This window comes from Andrena cerasifolii, chromosome 1, assembly GCF_050908995.1.
Source record: "Andrena cerasifolii isolate SP2316 chromosome 1, iyAndCera1_principal, whole genome shotgun sequence".
Taxonomy (NCBI): domain Eukaryota; kingdom Metazoa; phylum Arthropoda; class Insecta; order Hymenoptera; family Andrenidae; genus Andrena; species Andrena cerasifolii.
The window spans coordinates 33715282-33734599 of record NC_135118.1 but is presented as its reverse complement, the minus strand read 5'-3'; the positions used below and the strand labels follow the sequence as shown (position 1 = coordinate 33734599).

The following is a 19318-nucleotide window of genomic DNA, read 5'->3' as shown; positions in this document are numbered from 1 at the left end:
GCTTACTTGCGAGCACAAAAACTATCGAACACGCCTCTTGCACTGTATGCTTCTATCAAACAAAAGTGTATTTTGAACGAACGTTTAAACGATGGAATATCGTTGCAGCGATTTTCGGAAGAGACTCGGTACGCTCTGGAGACTCGATTTCTTTCTCGCTTGTTTGCATTGGTAGATTGTACAAAGTGTAATCTCTAGATCGTACACGCGAGACCATGCTGTATGGTGTCTACGCGTGTCCGAGATACACATGTATACATAGATTAAAGAGGAAGGGGAAAGGATCAAGCAGGAAGATTCTTTGTATTTACGGATCATGATAAATACAATTATAAATAAGTGTACCTTATGCGATGGTACGGCGGCTAGCAAGAGCAGTGTCTTTGCCTCAACGTTTATAGGGCTAAATTAGATTCGAGCGTGACACGGTCGCGATACAGGAACAAAATGAGGGAGGAATTAGGAGACACATGGACAATTTCTATATATCTTCAGTCTAAACGAGAACTATTTTGCACGACGTACGGCAATGGAATATAAAATCCTAGTATTTTAGTAACGTAACCCTTTTGTACATAGAACTTCAATCTCTCAACCTTTATATAAAAAATTGTTTCCAAATAAATCATACTCTTAAAATCACTATGTACGTTTCTTTCATTGTACCACTTCATTCTTGCTTTATATCTTCTGTGCGAAGCGTTTACATGTTTTTTCAATGCGGATAATTAATTAAACGTTCTTTTGTTAACTGCAATGAAATGCATGCTTGTCAGCTGGTTGCACGTATGTCTGGATGGCGATATAAATAAATAAGATGAACTCTGTACATGTGACTTATAGTGGAAATGCGGAGGAAATGGAGGCAGAGTCTGTTCCAAGGAGAATGCGAAATGCAGTAGAGTCTAGAAGATATAATTGGAAAATATCGTACAGTCGTATTGCATCTGGACAACAGAATATTATCTTGCAGAAACAATCTTCTTTTGTGTATTGCGTTAGTATTTTTATGCGTTCTTTGTACTAAGTAAAGCACCATGAATTTTGTTAAGCTTTTGATACAATGGTACCTTCGACCCTACTAAAAAAAAATTAGAGAAAATTGGGAGACTTATCAATTTTTATATTATTATGTGTTTCACTCCTGCTAGAGGAATCTTTTAAACCAAAGGAAAGGGAAGAGGTTCATTAAGCTACCTAAAATTGAAAAAAAAAATATATATATATATATTCTTGGGAGGCCATTCTTTTCTGAATCTATAACTACAAGAGTTTATAAGCAGAATCTTCCCTTGTCCAAAGATAAATACAAGGGAGCATATAAAGTGTCTTTTTATTAATTAACTACAACAGTTTTGTGATCTGAATTCTGAAAGACCCCACAGTACCTAGTGAGCACAAAGGGAAAGAAGAATTTTGACCTAACAGTGATGATAATGAATAATAATTTTCATAAATAGAGTTACAGAGATCGGTTACACAATGCATGTCCTGCTGACGTAAAGATATTGAAACGTTGCACGCGAGATGTTAAGAAAGTGGAAGATTCGAGACCCAAATACGCGGACTCGGGCGACGAAGGCGAAGCAGAATTAGGTACTAGCTAGGTGCAAGTTAATGGCACTGTCAGGGTCTCCTTTCTAGATTTATATCGTAGCGATTCGTTGATACAACCACCGAAGCTGAAGGTTTGGGACGAGTACAGAAGATTGGTGGAATCAGCGCAATTGCTCCCGAAAAGAGAGTCGGATCCACAGTTGAGGCATATAACGTCTTTGCCAAAGTTTCGAGTTGATAGGTACTTCTTAAATGCCCATTTACGTGGCTGACAAGGGAAGCTTCCCAACCCGCAAAATAAATTATGAAACTGGGGATATAGGTATGTATTATGCAATTTTTTTGCTGCCCAAATGAATTTGGGCGGTAAGCGGGTGAAAATGTGGCCGTTTATCGATTTTTTGTTATATCTCGCGACTTTTAAGAGATAGAAAAAAAGTGTTCAGACAGAAGTTACTTCTTTTAATTAGGACTATCATTTGGTAAAAGTGATATGCGAGTTATAACACAAAATCGGAAAGCAGCCGGATTTTCAGTGGTCAATTTCACCCACTTGGAGTAAATTTGGGCAGCAAAAATATATATATATATTCGGGTATATAATTTTTGGAATTTTCGGCTTGGGAATCTCCCCTTGAAAGTCAATAATTAACAACAATGTATCTGCAAAATTTATCACAGTAATAATAGAGAGTTTGCAGTATTATTTTCCAAGATGGCTGGCTTACTTTTCAGCACTTCTGGTCATCTTTGCACAGACTTCTAAGAACATGTGTATTTTTAAACGAATGTACCGTTTCCTTCAAATTATCGCCTATTTAATAAGGAAGTAGGTCAGAAAAGAGAATCTGAAGAAAATGGTGCATAAGTGACTTGGTTCTAGGTCAAAATCAATCTTCTCAGGGTATAAAAAACCTTAAAGGGAAGTTCGGCAACTGGAAAATTCAAAAAAATCTGAAACTTTGCAGAAATGTAACTCAACCGATGTTAACAACGTAAGTATTTTTTTATTCGACAATAAAACGCTCCTAAGGGTGAAAACATCTCAAAGAAATTCTGAGTTTTCATATTATCCCGAATATCTGCGAAACCGTTTAAGGTATCGAAAAAAAGTTTAATTCAAAATTGTATGGCTTTCGATATCCTACAATATGTTAATAAAAAATTGTCGAAAAAAGTGTGGTGGGGATAAATTTTGAAAAAAAAATGTTTTTCGCAAATTTTTTATCGCCGCTTTAAATGGCATAACAAACCATAGAACTTTGAATTTAACTTCTTTTTGATATCTTTTACAGTTTCGTAAATATTCACGATATTCTGAAAACTTACCATTCTTTCGAGGGTGGAGTTTTCATCCTTAGGACCGTTTTATTGTTGAATAAAAAAATAGTTACGATATTAGTATCACTTGAGCTACATTTTTGCAGTTTCAAATTTTTTTGAACTTTTGAGTTGCCGAACTTCTCTTGTTAGTTAATAATAGATGAGTGTGCCAAGCAATAGTGAGGCTTGTAAAAGAAATTAAGAAGAAAGTGTGGGAGGTTTTTAGCCAACACCCAATGGTAATGCCTCCATACTACTTAGATGGCCTGATAAACCTCGAATCTAAGCAGTCATCCCTATATCCAGGGATATAGGTACAACTCACTTTGTACACTACAGTGAGATCTCTATTTTTGCTACAAAAACTGAGGGGCCCATAACAAAAACGACCCTTTTCAAATATCGAAATATACAGTATCTGCGACATAATTACAGATAACACCCACGCCAATATTGTATACTATGATGAGTATTTCTCTGGTGGGCGGACAAACTAGTATATGTAATTCAGAAATATTAGTTTTGCAGGAAAGCACTTAGAATATTTAAATTGCTGCATAAAATCAGGTGTTAAATTTTGGACATGAAAATTGATAACATATATGTTAAAAGAAACATTTATTTGTAACTTCGATTCGCAAAAAGGAGTTATAAGGTCGTTTTTGTTAGCCCCTCAATTGCAGTGGATGACGAACTCACCCCCTGTTATCTCATTCGTTTCTGATAACACCTACTTCTCCCACTTTCTATTTCGAAAATCAGGGGAGAGTCCAGGTCGCAACCATGTCTGAGCGCCCACGCAAAGAGGAGCATCATAAGGTCAGAGATCCAGAGAACGATATTGGTGGCGGACTGCAACTACGTGCAGTTCCGTAACTTCCAATTGAAAAGGCTGTACAAGGTACTGGGATTCGATTAGGCTCGCTCGGTTTCGTCATTAAGCTACCGTTCTGTGTGCGGTAGAAAACGGTCACGTTGCAAAACGTCAGTACGTCGCCAGCGAGATTTCAACTCGACGGTAGACCATGCCGCTCCAAGTTCCTAGTTGTAATCGAATCCATAGCGGAGAACAGAGGCATCGTCCCGCCAGGAATGCAGGTGCAGCTGGTGATTTTCTTCCAATGCGACACCATAGACGAACCCGAGGAAATGTTGGTACTGAACGTGCAACACGGGAAGCCCATCACTATCAGGCTACACGGATACAAAGACCCACCCATTCTGAAGGGTAGATACGTACAAGGATTCAGCAGTGGCTGGCAAATTTGTTTAACTATCACGCGACGTTTAGTGAAAGTCTTTTATATTAGAGCAAGAAGCATTGCTACACCACTGTATCCCAACTTTTTTTGTTCGACAGGAGTCGGTGCATCGCAGGAGCTAATGAGTAACGGGAAGTTCACCATCCAGCCTTGGCATTCGGAAATACTGTCACCATGCGGAAGCATAGACGTACGTCTAAATTTTAATTCGCGATAACAGCGATTATGGTCAGTAGTGTTATATATAAACGCGCAACATGATTATTTTGCAGTCTACCGTAGGAAGTACCACCGAAAGCGCGGGCACCTGGTTTTCAATTTGCCGCAAACTCGATAACAAAAGCATGACTTTCGACTGCGGCAATGGCTTCGTAGGGGAACAAGTCCACGTGCCTATGAAATTTACGAACACTGGGGGAGAGGGGAGGTTTTTCATAATGAGTGAAATCGACTGGACTTCTCTGTGCATCGAAGTAACGCCTTCGCCCCTTCTTCGTTGCGCTCTTTATTATAACAAATGCGTGATCGGGTGTTTTCTAATGTTTGCACTTTCAGTTGCTTCTTTTTTATATTTTTGATCAGGATATCTAATGGCACAAATGTTGGATTGGGTGTGTTTCTGATGTTCCCATTTTCAATTATTCCTTTTTTATACTTTTGATCAGGATATTACGGCCACCAACGTGTTGAAATTGCCTTGTTTCGCAGTATGGCCGGCGTACTTCTTGCTGAAGCCACGGGAAGAAATAATGCTCCATACATACTTCTTTTCATACTGTTACGGGATTCACGTAAATGAAAGAATGAATTTGTAACACTTGTACATACATACTTATGCAACGATTGTTCAGTTAACGCCTTTGTGTTTCGCGGCTGTTCTTATCAGGTAGACAAACTGTACATACTTTGCGACAACTGTACTCTACTGGATTTAGAAATAATCGGGGATGGCGTAATATACGAGCCGAACTTCATCCAGCTTAGTAAAGTATCTATGTAACTGTTTTCACATGGTAGCGTTAACGTAGCAATGTTCACGTACGACGTGGTACTACGTTTTTCTTTCGATGATCAGTCTGCTTTTAATAAACCTGGGTAGCTTATGGAGAAACTGTATTTTCTAGGAGTTCGCAGACATCAAAAGAAACACAGCACTACGTTTCTCAGGAGTTTTCAGAAATCAAGAGAAACGTAGCACTAGGTTTTTGAGTTTTCAGAAATTAAGGGAAACGTAGCATTATGTATTTATAGGGCTAAAAGAAATCGTAAGTGATTTTTCATTAGTAGTTCTCTATTTAAGAGAAATCATGAACAACGTAGTACTACGATATATTAAAACTGCTAAGGCAAGTTATCCTCCGTACTATGGCAAATAATGAATAAGCCTCCTATTCATGAAATTCCAGCAATTAGAAAAGGTTTGGCCACTGAAGATGGGCATCGACAAACACGCACGGTATTACGTAAACTTGAACTATGTCTCAAACGGAATGGGGCAATGCACGATCTCCGCGACCAACACTAGGTAACAAACTTTTAGAGCGATTCTATTTCCCTAACATCGCAAATACCAACGTCTGGAGACACGTTTAAAATAACATATTAATCTACGAAAGCGTTAATATAAAATTGAAATGAAAATATGAATTCGATATAACACAATTTCGATCTACTACTTTCCGAGAAACTAGTGAAAAAAGCAATTTTATTTCTTATCTATCACCGACGAAACTATACCAATCAAACATTTACATTCTATCTACAAAATGCTGCGTTGGCGGCTTCAAAAAACCAATGAATACTCGGTAAATTTGAAAAAGATCGACAGCGAGAGTTGAGGTATATTTCCCCAAACGCGTCTGGACGTAGGGTCAGGAAACTCAAAGTCGATTTGCTCGAAAATGAAGCGCGATATCAAAAAATTGTATTCCTTTTTCTCAATTTATTTACTTGTTATAAGGCAAAAAGAAAGAGTAATTTTTTGTTCTATCGCGCTTCATTTTCGAGAAAAATAGCTAAGAATTTTAAATACTCTTCACGCAGCGAAATAAGCATGCGCTTCCGGTGGACAAAGCGACACATTCAATCCAACGAGAACGAAACGATCAAGCGTAATCGTCTTCCTTTGGAATTTCTTCGAATTCATCCAGATCACGGAGTGTTCGCTCCCACTTCTATACACCACTTCAACGTAACCGCCGAATACAAATACTTAAATGCAGACTGTTTGTTCGCTGTTCTACAGTAAGTATACTACAAGCGACTCCCCTGGTAATTCCATTGGCAAGAAACGCATGCAAGTGGAACTATTTTAGATTGCACTTGGAAGATATACCACTTGCTGCTATTTCGAAGGAACTGCAATTGCATACCAAAGAATGCACCATGAGACGACGTAGAACTGCAGCTGTAAATCATTTCACTGGTGCTTCAAGTCGGTTTAGCTCGCGCTGTGCTCCTAAAACCCTTTATTTAAATCTGTTATTGTTCATTACTAGGTTTACTTTGGCTTCTTCAATTTGCTAGCTTCGATATCAATTTCCTTGAATATTTTCAAAAAGTGCGTGGTTCCAAGATACTCACAGTCAGCGCTAATGTTCTGAGCAACATTGCGAGCTTTACCAAGTTAATTGATACAATTTCTTACATCTACTTAAATACTGTCATCAGTCCGTAGATATTTGGATCGCTGACGTAGAAGTCTGGTTGCAATGCACCGCAGATGAAAGTAAAACGTGCGTAGATTGTAGCTTTCTGTTCTCTTAAAAAGAAATGCGAAATTAAATTCCCTTTGTGATCGAATAGTGATGAGACCTCCGAAGAAGATATGCATTTGGACCGTGATTACTCGATACCGGATTATTACGAGGGGGCAGATATCATCGACGACTCGGAGGATAGCGAGGACCACAAATCTGCGTGCCAATTAGTAAGGCAGTCGCGCTTTTCTCGTTTTTCATCACTTGGAATGATTTTTGTTCAGAAATTACCAGGATTTAAGCTACTTTTTGAAATACAACGCGATATCAGAGAAACTGTTAAAGCTGAAAGAGAATATGCTGAAGAAAACTGTCCGACTTGCCAACCACTTGATAGTAGATAACACTCCGATATTAGATCGCAGGTCAAACTCCGATACTAGATCACACGGCAACCCCGAATCTAGATCACTGCTATCCCTGCAGAAATCGCGCTACGAAAAAAGCTCGACCCACTGTCCACTTTAGCATGCGCATTGAAGACTTTCACTGTTGATTGTTTATACCATATTACAGGTAACAGACGAACTGTTCTCTCACTACGACATCGTGAACCTGAAGCAATTCGAGCCACTTCTATGGAAGCAAATAATAAGCATGGGCATCATTAGACCTACGAGGCTTGTAGTTCTATAACGATTCTTTATTTACCGTCAAACCTTTATTAAAACTTCTACGATTTTAAATCATGCTCTATAGAACTCTATATATCGGCGTCGAGGAGACCTGCGTCTTGAGAGTGAAGAATTTGTCAAGTGGTTCATTAATGTACGCCTGGGGAGAAGCTAGTGGTACCGACGCAGCAAAAATGAAGCTCTGCGTGTGCCCAGAAAAGGGTGAAGTGGCAGCTGCCGATACAGAGAGAATGAAGATCAGTATTGTCCCCATGCAGGAGGTTAAACGACTCCCAAATTTTTTAGGAAAGCTTCACCTTTGGAAGCACAGACGAATGGTACTTATCGAACTTCCAGGGGATCGTGAGGTCCTTTCACGTACCATGCTTCGTTGGGGATACGAGGAGAATCATCATGCTGGGAATCGAGTGTGCTATTGAATCGTTTTACGTCACGCTTTACTTTCCACTGAACGACGATGAGCCTTTCAAGCTGAAGGATAACTTCACTCGAGTCGAATGGCACGTGGACAGTTTGAATATTGCCTTAGACTTGGTAGGCGAATCCCAGAAAGGTCTGGTATGTTTTGGTTGCAATCTACTTCATGTCAGTTTTAAGTTTCGATTCGATACTGCATTTCTGTCTAAATGAATTCTGTTTCGTATTATACAGGTTCATTGTTAAAATCGACAATATCAATTTAATAATTAGTCCTCCATTCTTTCGTGTTAATTGGCTCTACTTTTAGACAGGAAAAAGTAGTGCCTTCATACTAAATAGATCGCCTGCTAAACCTCCAAACTAGTTCATCCCTATCCCCCCACAGCTTTTCTAGCTTCTGTGTGGGCATGCGCACAGATCTCCTACTGTTGCTCAATATATCTACCACAATTTTCGTAATTCCCAGCTAATGCAAAGCTAAATTAAACTATTATATGAATCAGAATCTATTGGAAAAGTACCGAATGCGAGAAGAACAAGAATTGAAGATTACGAATCTAGACGAAGGTAGCGTCGTTAAGGATTCTTCTGCAGGCCCTTCTGGGTCTGAATTACACATGGGAGAATCCAGAGAGGAATCTTCTTCGAGCGATTCTACTTTAGAAACTATTCAAGTAACTAATCGATCTTATCAATATTCATAAAGCAGAGTCTACAGAGTGATCAAACATAATCGTAGATGAACGACTTGGTAACAGAGCATGGAAACATTCAACAAGGCATCACTGCGCCCGGAAAAATCATACCCTTCTTCGAAACAATTCTACCAGCGTCCACGCAACCTGTTGTCATCGAATTCTTGAATTTGCCCTTGAGGATAGGTACCTCAACCCTTGTACTAAAATTTTAAATATTCCTACATATTTTGAAAATTTGCTGTAAGGCAACGCTTTGACTAAAAAGCAAACTTTTAGAGTACAGTCACTTCTTGGTTCCCTTTTATTCTTCCGTACAACGGACTTTCAGTAAAGAAGAAGACTTTCATAATAAAAAACGCGACCCCGGTACCGTCCAACTTTTGGCTGCGATTAAAGAACTTCTATCCAATCCGGTGTTCCTGCGAGCAGAAGTCGAAGGAGGATCGTATCAAGTTCGCTTACAGAAAAGTGTTCGGTCGAAAGAAGGATCTAATCGGTAGAGATGCCACTGAATTACAAAATCCCAAAAGCTGAATACACGTTTAGCATATTCTGTAGCAGTAAATAGTGAACTACTTGCGAGTAGCTTCTCTCTCTTCGTTCCAGAAGAAACGCTGTGTCGGGTGAAGCAACCCGCGTCTGGTGTTGTAATTTACATCGACCCCATAAATGCGGATATTGGGCCCTTCGAAGCTATTCCCGTGGACGTTTACGTCTTCGCTGACACATGGGGAATTTACGTGGACGAGCTGGAAATAAATATTAATGGTTTACCGCGGTACACATTAGGGATATGTATTCAAGTCGCCGAGTCACCGATATCCTTGTCCATCAGCGCTGGAGCTTCATCGAGAATCCCGATCCTCAAGTGTGTCATGAAATTAATTGCAGTGGATGCTGCTCTCCAAAAAGATTACATCTGAAATATTGAAACCAAGCCAATTCATCTGAAAAAATATGAATTGTTATTTTTTTTACACCCCGCACAGGTACGGAGTGAAAGCGTTCGGTTTTCGTCTGGAGACTAGGACACTATGCGTGAAGAATACAAGCGTGGTGCCTATAGCCATCGACTGGCATACATTTGTGGTAAAGCCCACCACGGAGACATTGCCCTTCAATGTTATATTTGATGTCTTCATTCCGTTTACTGATAAATTGGCATCGAGATTGAAAGCCAGGAGAGACAAGACTGACAGCGAGACACACATGGAGAACCACATAGAGCTGCAGACCAGATCAGGAACCTTGAACGAGCCTAGCGCTGGAGACGATGCACTTGTAATCATGTCAAAAGAATCGTCGAGTACTTCTAGCAGCACTTCCGATGACCCATTGTATGGCTACGCGTAAATAATCTTCAAGCCTAGAATAACTTCGAATTCCCCAGCAATTTCTTGTATTATCTTCCTACAGTGATGTATCCTGGCCATCGAATGACAAAAACTTGCAAGGTACAGAAAATTCTATAGTATACACGAGCAAATGTTCCTCTAAATCTATGAAAAGTTATAACGACTGTGCAGAGAACGAGAAAAGTCGAGACTCGGATGCAGGTGAAAAAGCAGAAGACAACAAATGTAAAATCTCAATACTCCCTTACTATGGCTTAGCTGATTCGCGTGCTTGCACGGTAAGGGGATGCACAAGTTAGATTACAGTAAGCTGCAAAGGTGAGTATTTCAGAGCCATTAATGGTAAAGAATAATTTCAATGTTCCGCGAGGTTACACCCAGGGAAGTATTCATTCTGCCAAAGGAGAGTGCCACTGTGACTATTACCGCCACACCTGATGTATTCAGGTACATTGATTTGAGAGAAAATTACGAAGAGGAATATTTCTGCAAGATTTTTGGATTCCTACGAATAGCTCCAGGCGACAAGTTCGTGCGCAGTGCCAGCTAACTATTATAATCCGACTGTGAAATATTTGATAAATTTACAGGTACCGAGACAACTGTTACTCCAGACAGGATGGATACTGTTTCCCTCCCATAGAAATTGATGTTTCCGCGAAGACCGTTAAACCATACTTGGCATTTAACATCCCTAAGTCTGAACGAACATTTACGTGCTGCGTTAATGATATAATGCAGACCAAGAGGAAACATTTGGAGTAGATATGCGTGGAAAGCACTCCGAAAGCTGCTCCAATCGTGCGCTGCATGGATTAAATTTAATGTTTCCAATTGTAGGTTGCGCAAAACATTTTTCTTTTACAACCAGGAGAGCAATGTAGTAAGCGTAGCTTTGGAGACATACGATCCATTTCACGTTCAATCCGTTTGGATTTTCGCGGAAGCAAATCCATGCAAGCCTGTAGGAGCTATATGCATAAATGGGCATGGATGTGCCGAGGTAACGTATTCATCTTCCATAAAGCAGAATAAAGTTTCCAATGACGCTATCTTATAGGTAGAAATACAATGTATCGTCGACGAAACCCTCATTGAGACCGTACTGCACACGAATAAAGCTCAGGACTTGCATGGCCCATTGATTACATTGAAAGAGCCGTTACTCATTATACACACCGATAAACATATTCAGGTTTTAAATACTTTTCTACCTTTTCATAGGTATTACTGAAATCTATGCATCAATCTTGTTACTCAATTTCAGGAGGTGGAGCTAATTTTGCAAATTTGGTTACCGCTGATAAAACTATCATCATATATGTTAGATTTTGGTCTTGTTTATGTAGGCGATACCAAGAAGTTGACATTGATCATTGAAAACTTGTCAAGTATAGCTACGTGTGATAATTTGTTTGGCAATTAGGTTGATGCCTTATCGTGCTAATACGGTGTTTTAATTTAACAGTATGCAGGCACAAGTTTAAAGTGAAAAGAAAGCTCAAGAACCGACAATTTGCGGTTGACCACTCGGAAGGAATTTTATCAGGCTGTTACAGTGAAGGGATTTATTTCACGATTACAGTTTCTTTCCAACCAAGGTAGATACTTTAAAGTGAAATATTCAACTAACTTCTTAACGGCACACTAAATTTTGGAAAAACGTTAAGAAACCCTTTACAACCCTTTTTTATGCTTCTACTTTACTGTGTGAATGTTTCTAAACTGGGACGAAACACTGTTTTTCGAAAAAAGCGTTTATTTTTTATTGTATCGAACGTAATATTACAAAGGAGGAATTTTGATCCTGTTCGTAAGAATCGTCATATTACGGATGTGGGTCTTAAGGGGTTAATTACATCGCTCTCGGTGTTTAATTATTGCTTCATATATGTACAGGCAAGCCGAGTTCTCGACTGAAACGTTAGAAGTGATAACAGATTGTCCGCATAACGTGGAAGAGTGCGTGCTTCACGGAGGAGGAACGTTAGACGAGAAATATCATACTCCAGGTGTTTAAAGAAAGAAATAATATATCGCAAAGGACCCAAGTGAATGTGGGTTCACAGTGAATTAAAGTAAATTTAAGATGATGTCACAGGCACCATTTACCTTTCCTAAATTAGGTTAACTGCTGATCTAAATCGACAACAGTAACCTGCGTGGCAAGTTCTACCCAGTTCTACCATTAAACAGATTCAAATTAGTAGAAACGTCGTGTAAAAAGTTTGAGCGCTCAACGTAAGAAAATGGAAAGTTCCTAACTCAGCAGTGTCATCATTTGACTTTTACTCCTTCCCTTCGCCGGCATTTCATTCCATTAATGAAAGTCCACTAACAATCTTATGGGCGTAATTAATGCCGTATACGTATACAGCATACCACCGTGAGAAACTTAAAATATACGAACCGAGAACGTAACTCTACAACGCTCGTGTTAGTACTTTCCTTTCCTCCTGCGATAAAATATATAGTTTCTCTAGAATACCATTATCTGAATTTATAATCGAATAAAAAGCGTATTCTCGCTTTCGCGAGTCGAAGCGTCCAACGACCGTGTGTGCGTGGTCGCAGATAAATTGGATAAATAATAATACCCCGCCGTGGCGCTCGTGGTGTCCACTCACACACCGAAGCAGCCGAATTTTTCGCGACTTACCCCGAGCGTTACCGACGGCCCCGCCACCTGGCGGGCCGAGCGCGAATCGCGGTAGATTTTCTCCGGCGTCACGTGACCCGCCCGGCCAATCGCCGGTTTCCGAGGGCCCTATACGTGGCATAAGGCATGAATCCTTTCCACGTCCGCCATTTTGACATACGGTACCTTTTCGAGAGTGTTGGTTTTATGTTTTATCGTTTCTCGTGAAAATAATCTTTTTTACTGAAACGTAAGTAACGTAAGTGGCCTGCACGGGCGTACGCGACATTACGGGGGCGGTCTCGATAATTCAGACGCAGCTTCTAAATAATGGAAGCTTGAGCGGGGAACCTTTGACGATTCGCTGGGGAGTAGGTCGGAGGTGACAGACAACCGGGGTGTACGCAGTGGCTTCGCAAACCGCACGATATCCTCCGCCTTTGTCGCAATACCTCGGTGTTGACGTTTTAGGTAGCCGATCACGTTTTAAAAGTGCATAGAACGCCGGCGAGGCACTATAAAGTGATCCCTGACGGTATGCTAGCCCGATAATCATAGAGATGTATTGAAATGAGAATCAATAGCGGGGCAGCGTGAGAGCATCTCGTGCGTGCCTCTACACAAATTCTCTTCCCATTTTTTTTTCTTTTTTATTTCTCTCCACCCCCCTCGTTTGCTCGTCTCGGCGTTCGTTAAAGCCGGAGTTCCCATGAATCACGTTGCCCGTAATTCACCCCTTTTTTCCGACCGCGCGCACCACGTAAACGTGCAGGTTAGCTTTTTTAGGCTTTGTGTCAGCGTATCGGTACTTCACGCATGTTTCTGCTCGCTCGCTCTCTGTCCCCCGGAGTAATTTCTGTTTCTTTCGCGTGCGTTGGATCCTGCCTATTTGCTCGCTCATCTCGACACGTCTCCGATCCCTCCGACACGTCTTGATTACTCATTTTCGGCTGCTACTCTTTCCGTGAGACTCGTTCTTTCTTTTTTTTTTCCCCCCGTTCTGACGAAACTCTAAGCCTGATGTGGTGTTACACGTCGATCAGTTCGATCAGTCGCGCGTTGTGTGTAGTCTCTTGCATATGTTGGGCACAGTTCCTATTCTCCGTACGCCGATTTTAACTACCGAATCTTCGCACGACGCAAAGTATACGATCACCGCGGTCACGCGTTTCTCTGTGTGCCTTTGTGTTCTCGGAAACGACGCTCTTGCCCCTGTACCAGTTCTTCGCTGACTTCTTCCTCCGCACATGTTCACGGACATTGCTTTGCCTTGCGATAATCTTAGACACTGTCTGGAAGAAGCTCGGGAAAGGAATCAGAGACTCAGTAGGGCTGTGTTGTGTCGTACGTTACTGAAATGTTGATGCGACCTAAGTCGTATGATATCGATCAGATTAAAGCGAAACGCTCGAGTCGAGCTTTTCAAAATTCGTAGACATAATTAATTTGGACGCGTCGGGTGGCGAGTGTGCGTTGATTGATCGTTCGTTGTTGCAGGTATTTACATAACCAGCACCAGCCATGGGGAATATGTTCGCAACGTTATTTAAGGGCCTCTTTGGCAAAAAAGAAATGAGGATTTTGATGGTGGGTCTCGACGCAGCGGGTAAAACCACAATTCTGTACAAATTAAAATTAGGGGAAATCGTTACTACAATTCCTACTATAGGTAATTATGAAATCCTCTTCGCTACTGTGTCTATCATAGCTGCGTTATCGAGTGCACATTTCTCGCTCTTGTATTCTCCAATCAATGTCATTCCATGCGTTATTGACAGTAGAGAAAGAGCATCCTGTACTCGGTGAGCCGTTTTACTGACCCTGAATTATAAATTTTAGGTTTCAATGTAGAAACAGTCGAGTACAAGAATATAAGTTTTACTGTATGGGATGTGGGTGGCCAAGACAAAATCAGACCTCTCTGGCGACATTACTTTCAGAATACACAAGTAGGCGACACATAGTTCTCAGAAACTCCTTTCTGCGTTAAACATTACGTTCCACTTACGAATCCATTTATTTAAGACATTTGAGTTGAGCTTATTTTATAGTTTTCTTAAGATGCACGTAATCATCGGTGAACTTACATACATGGATGAAACTTACAGGGACTGATATTTGTCGTTGACAGTAACGATAGGGAACGTATCGGCGAGGCGCGCGAAGAACTGATGAGAATGTTAGCGGAAGATGAACTTAGGGATGCGGTACTTCTTATATTCGCTAACAAACAAGTGAGTATATAGTTTCGACAGTATTAATATACTTAAAGTTCAGAGTTGTTCAGATATATAACGTTTATTATGTAAACAACACGCTTTGTACGGACGAGGCGGCTGCTCGCCAAGAGAAAATTTAAAGACAGAATAGCGATGTGGAAAGAAATGAATTAGGTGAGAACGGTTTGAGGTTAAGAGGGTGTAATATTTTTAGGATCTCCCGAATGCAATGAACGCGGCGGAGATTACTGACAAGCTGGGCCTGCACTCTTTGCGTAATCGTAACTGGTACATTCAAGCGACGTGCGCCACAAGTGGAGATGGACTTTACGAGGGCCTCGATTGGCTTTCCAATCAGCTCAAGAATGCCAATCGCTAATTGGAACATTATTTTGTCAACATTCAGTTGCTATATTAACATCATAAAAAATCAGCTGCACACCTGTCCCCCCCATGAATGAGTAATAATATATAAAAGAGGTAATACTAAGTGCAAATCGCAAGGCCCCGTCGGGATCTCGAGCGGAGGGCGGAGAGATTATCGAAAGTTGTCATTGTGCCAGGAAGTTTTGCCGGGGGGAGGGGAGTGGGGAAACGGCCGGAAGCACACATTCGAACGGCCACACAGGACTATTGCCTTGTGCAACTTATTATTATAATTATTATTATTATATTAGCATTATAGTTACACTTTTTACACAGAGATACCACGAGAAAAAGTGGAAAACTTGGAAGTAATTGTATTAAAGTACCTAACTCTGAAACATACAATACACATTGATTAATTAATAATTTGAGTATCTTTGAAAAAAAAAAATTCAAGAACAGCAACAGCAAAACGTGAAGTACCCACGGTGTTGTCAGTTTGAATGCGTTGGACATACTGATTATCATAATGTAGCTGCATATTGTACATTACATTATTATATAAATACGATGATAAAAATGTGATCAATAGATGAGAGAATGTTGCTCTATCCACTACATTACAAAAATGTGTCGCATCGGCCCATCAGTTGACATGAACGAAAAAAGAAAAAAAAAATGAAAACGAGATGCAGTGAGTGGTAACTGACGGTGCAATGACTTACTGTTTCTAGTTACGAAAGTTTGTTTCTATTTTTTTAAGTTTTCAGTGGTATACGTCGGGGAAAAAAAGTAAAGCGGAACAATACACATACAAGAATAAAAAAAAAATAAGGAAAATGGTTGTCTTACTGCTTGGCTGCTGGCAGGTGCGGTAATTGCACCCACCTTCACCTGCTCGCGATAAGACTAACAGTCAGCCAACCATGCAATATCTCAGTGTAAAAGAGATATCATTTATTTATTGCACCTTGATAAGGTAAAAAACAATTTAGAATATTGTCAACATTCCGAAATTATGCATCGATCGTGGCGGGAAATGCAGATTTAAAATCACTATCGAATAAATAAATATAAAAGAGAGAAAGAGAGAGAGTGAGAGAGAGAGAAAGAAAAGAACTAGGAAAGAACCTCTCGCAGCAATGAGAGATAGGCCTCGCAATTTCTAAGCCAGCAATCCAAGCTGGCACGGCGGTCTGCCGGATTGAAGCCATTTTCGCGAATCTCCTTCAATCTCCCAATGTTTTCCTGTCCTTCGAAATACATTGTTTTTACAAAGTAATCTTCCCACCCCCAATAAGTAATTGATCAAATCGCCTTTCCGTCATATGCGAAGATTCGTATAATTATATATGAATGTTTAAACAATTTGTGAAATATACTGTAATTGTGCTTTATGTAGTCTATGTGTTATTTGCCATTAAGGTAGTTGGGTTTTTGCTCTGGCTGGTTTATAAATAGAGCGTACGGTGAGAGAGTGAGAACGAGAGTCCTCCTTTTTGGGGGAGTGGTGCATGCATATTGCGCAGGGGAATGGCCAGGATAAAGGGATGCTCTGTACACCGACGGCGATGGCGAGGAACGATTATAATTCGTAGAAGCGAGACATTGTACGTAGGCAAGGAATGTAAAGAGGGAAACGCACCTCTGTCCTCGCGGCTTCACGCTCGGCCTGCACGCATCTCTTGTTATTCAGACGACGGTACTTGATTTACAAAGCACGGCTACTTTCGTTCCCTTTTCCGAACCACTAAAGACTGCGCACCGCCCATACCGCATGTTCCATTTAGCCATTTAAGTTTCGCCCCGTTTTCCTGTTACCGGCTAATTATAGATTAGTTTGCGGACAAATTACGAGCCGTAGGTTTTTATTCGCCCCGAAATAAGAGGAGGAGAGAAATGGCGTGAAATTTTAGCAGTAGGTTGCGCGTGACGAAATCACTTTTTCTTTCCCCCCCTTTTCGATTTTTAAATAACGTGTGTATATGTTTAACAATTAGAGATAATGAATGAATCGTAACGAGGATATTATTTCCCCTCGGTTCTGTCAGAACGAAAATAAAAGAAAACGTAATATTTAAGATGTACGATAAAGTTTTATTACCGACAAGCGGATTTATCGACTTGTTATTGAACAAGGCACGCGTGCCTTGTCTTGCAAAATTCGATTTCTCATTTTCTACCGTCGTATACGTTTTATCAGTAATCGAGCGCTACACGATTGCAATTTCGAATCTCAAGATAATCGTGAGTAATTTAATGGCTTTCGTTAATTCATCATGTACAGTGTGGCGCATTAGAAACAGGTCGTTCACCTCCAATACCATGTTTGCCTTTAAACATTTTCTCATATCGTTGCAGCTGAAAAAGACACTTAATTCTAAATTAGTTCTTGTTTCTAATGTGACACTGTATATACACTGTTGATCATAAGTATTGGGACACCTATACCCTGTGTGGCATAATTGTGAAGAACGTTGCAAAATTGAAGAACTCAGGGACGAATTTTAAGATTTGGCGCCTCTATATCAAATATTTCAATTCGAAAGAGTTAAGACAATTTTAAAATTAATTCAATACAGCTAGTCACATATGAGTTATCGCTAATTCTCTATATGAAAAAAAGTGAATTGTTTTTAAAGTTGTCGCAAGCCTCTGTGTTTAAACCTTTTCCAATTTCTTACGCTCAACATTTTTCGCTCTCCAAAATTTGCCGCTCCCAAAAATTTCCATCCCCAGAATTTTACGCCCCCCAAAATTTAGTGCTCTCCAAAACTCTAAGAACTTTTGCTTGATTTGGTATTTTAAATAAAAGTAGTGAAATATACAACAGGTGTCCTAATAGTTACGAACGGCAATATGGTAAGAAACTTCATGGCGAGCATAAGTTCTGTTCTTTTTCCATTTACTCGTTATTGATTCGCTTAAAATTCTTATTACTCCATAGGATATTATTCACACCGTTGAGTTATTGATTGAGAGGTCGATTAGAAATCGATAATTAGAATTTGCATATTACACATATACGTTGCGTTATCGGCATGGCGGCGATAAATGGGTTAAATGCTTATAAGTAGCATTCATGACATCGCCTCGTATGTGCATGACCTCAGTGTCGTGACATTTTCTCACGTGTAACCTTCGTTGTATGAGTAAGTACCCAATACGGTGCATTGTCATTTACCTTCGACTGTAAGTTACATGCGCGCAAGTAAATCCGGTTTCGTTCGAGTTTGTTTGTTCGCGTGGATGATAAAAAGAATGCCTCAATTCTCGGGGAACGGGCAGATCGACGCAGAATTGGCGATAAATTAATCTTCGGTATACACGATTGCTTAATCGAATCAGTTTTACGTACTCGACAGTTTCGAGTTTCCATTGAAGCTGCATTTATCATTGAGGGAAATGTCTAGTTTGTACAATACTATAAAGCCTTTAGCGTGAATCGTCGGAATTTTTAAGTGTTATTTATGAAGTAGTAATAGGTAAATGAAGGATACCTAGTACAGCTTATTTAAAAATACAGTAACCTTTTCTATTTGAGATAATATGCTTAGCGCAACGCAGTGTGCGGAACTATCGTAATCGCGATTGTTAATCGTGGACGCTGAACGCCCATGGGCGTTCGCCGTACGTAATGCATACCTACACTGTCTGACTGAACGTGTACGAGTGTCCATAACGCCCACCGGGTTAGACACTTGTATCACTCATTTTCATCAATTCGATGTGTTGAAATTGCGATAAGAGTAATGTATATAATTGCTTTCATGATTACGCAAGATGTCAACTCCTGATAACGAATGATTTTTTAATAATACCAATAAAAACCAAGTGGGAATCCCCTAATAACTGGCGTTTGCGATCCATTTTTCAAGTAAACTTAAGGAAGGATTACTAAGAAATTCTAATTAAATATACCTCTGCATTTGAAAGGCTTGAACGACTTCAATGACTTCACTTTCCAACACCTTGCGCCACTAAAATATAAAAAAATAATATCCCACGTATTTGGAACGATGATATCGATGTGGCGAGGAAGCCCTGCACTTTTTACATTCCCGAGTAGCTTAAATTACGAAAAAA

At 40.1% G+C, this 19318-nt stretch overlaps 4 protein-coding genes across 7 annotated transcripts; all 4 read left to right on the top strand.

Moving 5' to 3' along the window:
- Positions 1–67: 67 nt before the first annotated feature.
- LOC143373376 (uncharacterized) lies at positions 68–2315 on the top strand. Its single transcript, XM_076820595.1, has 2 exons — positions 68–1013; positions 1645–2315. The coding sequence occupies exons 1-2, from the start codon at positions 818–820 to the stop codon at positions 1827–1829; spliced, it is 381 nt and encodes a 126-aa protein (XP_076676710.1). The 5' UTR covers positions 68–817; the 3' UTR covers positions 1830–2315.
- Positions 2316–3943: 1628 nt separating this feature from the next.
- Positions 3944–7256, top strand: LOC143377524 (uncharacterized). The gene is made up of 9 exons (XM_076828843.1): positions 3944–4332; positions 4415–4615; positions 4808–4933; positions 5029–5130; positions 5549–5667; positions 6186–6386; positions 6458–6551; positions 6813–6877; positions 6948–7256. The coding sequence occupies exons 1-9, from the start codon at positions 3973–3975 to the stop codon at positions 7243–7245; spliced, it is 1566 nt and encodes a 521-aa protein (XP_076684958.1). The 5' UTR covers positions 3944–3972; the 3' UTR covers positions 7246–7256.
- Positions 7257–7335: 79 nt separating this feature from the next.
- LOC143377502 (uncharacterized) lies at positions 7336–12277 on the top strand. The gene is made up of 15 exons (XM_076828787.1): positions 7336–7796; positions 7873–8094; positions 8460–8630; positions 8696–8837; positions 8983–9150; positions 9261–9522; positions 9644–9991; positions 10071–10287; positions 10380–10537; positions 10600–10770; positions 10850–11012; positions 11070–11204; positions 11277–11400; positions 11478–11610; positions 11909–12277. Exons 1-15 carry the CDS (start codon positions 7590–7592, stop codon positions 12027–12029), a joined length of 2742 nt encoding a protein of 913 aa, XP_076684902.1. The 5' UTR covers positions 7336–7589; the 3' UTR covers positions 12030–12277.
- Positions 12278–12740: 463 nt separating this feature from the next.
- Positions 12741–16629, top strand: Arf79f (ADP-ribosylation factor 1). 4 transcript variants are annotated; one of them, XM_076828801.1, is made up of 5 exons: positions 12741–12897; positions 14145–14316; positions 14487–14596; positions 14756–14881; positions 15081–16629. In XM_076828801.1, the coding sequence occupies exons 2-5, from the start codon at positions 14169–14171 to the stop codon at positions 15243–15245; spliced, it is 549 nt and encodes a 182-aa protein (XP_076684916.1). In that variant the 5' UTR covers positions 12741–12897; positions 14145–14168; the 3' UTR covers positions 15246–16629. The 4 variants fall into 4 exon arrangements, with proteins under 4 accessions (XP_076684916.1, XP_076684943.1, XP_076684927.1 ...); XM_076828828.1 differs by lacking the exon at positions 12741–12897 and adding an exon at positions 12914–13118; XM_076828812.1 differs by lacking the exon at positions 12741–12897 and adding an exon at positions 12915–13182.
- Positions 16630–19318: the final 2689 nt, after the last annotated feature.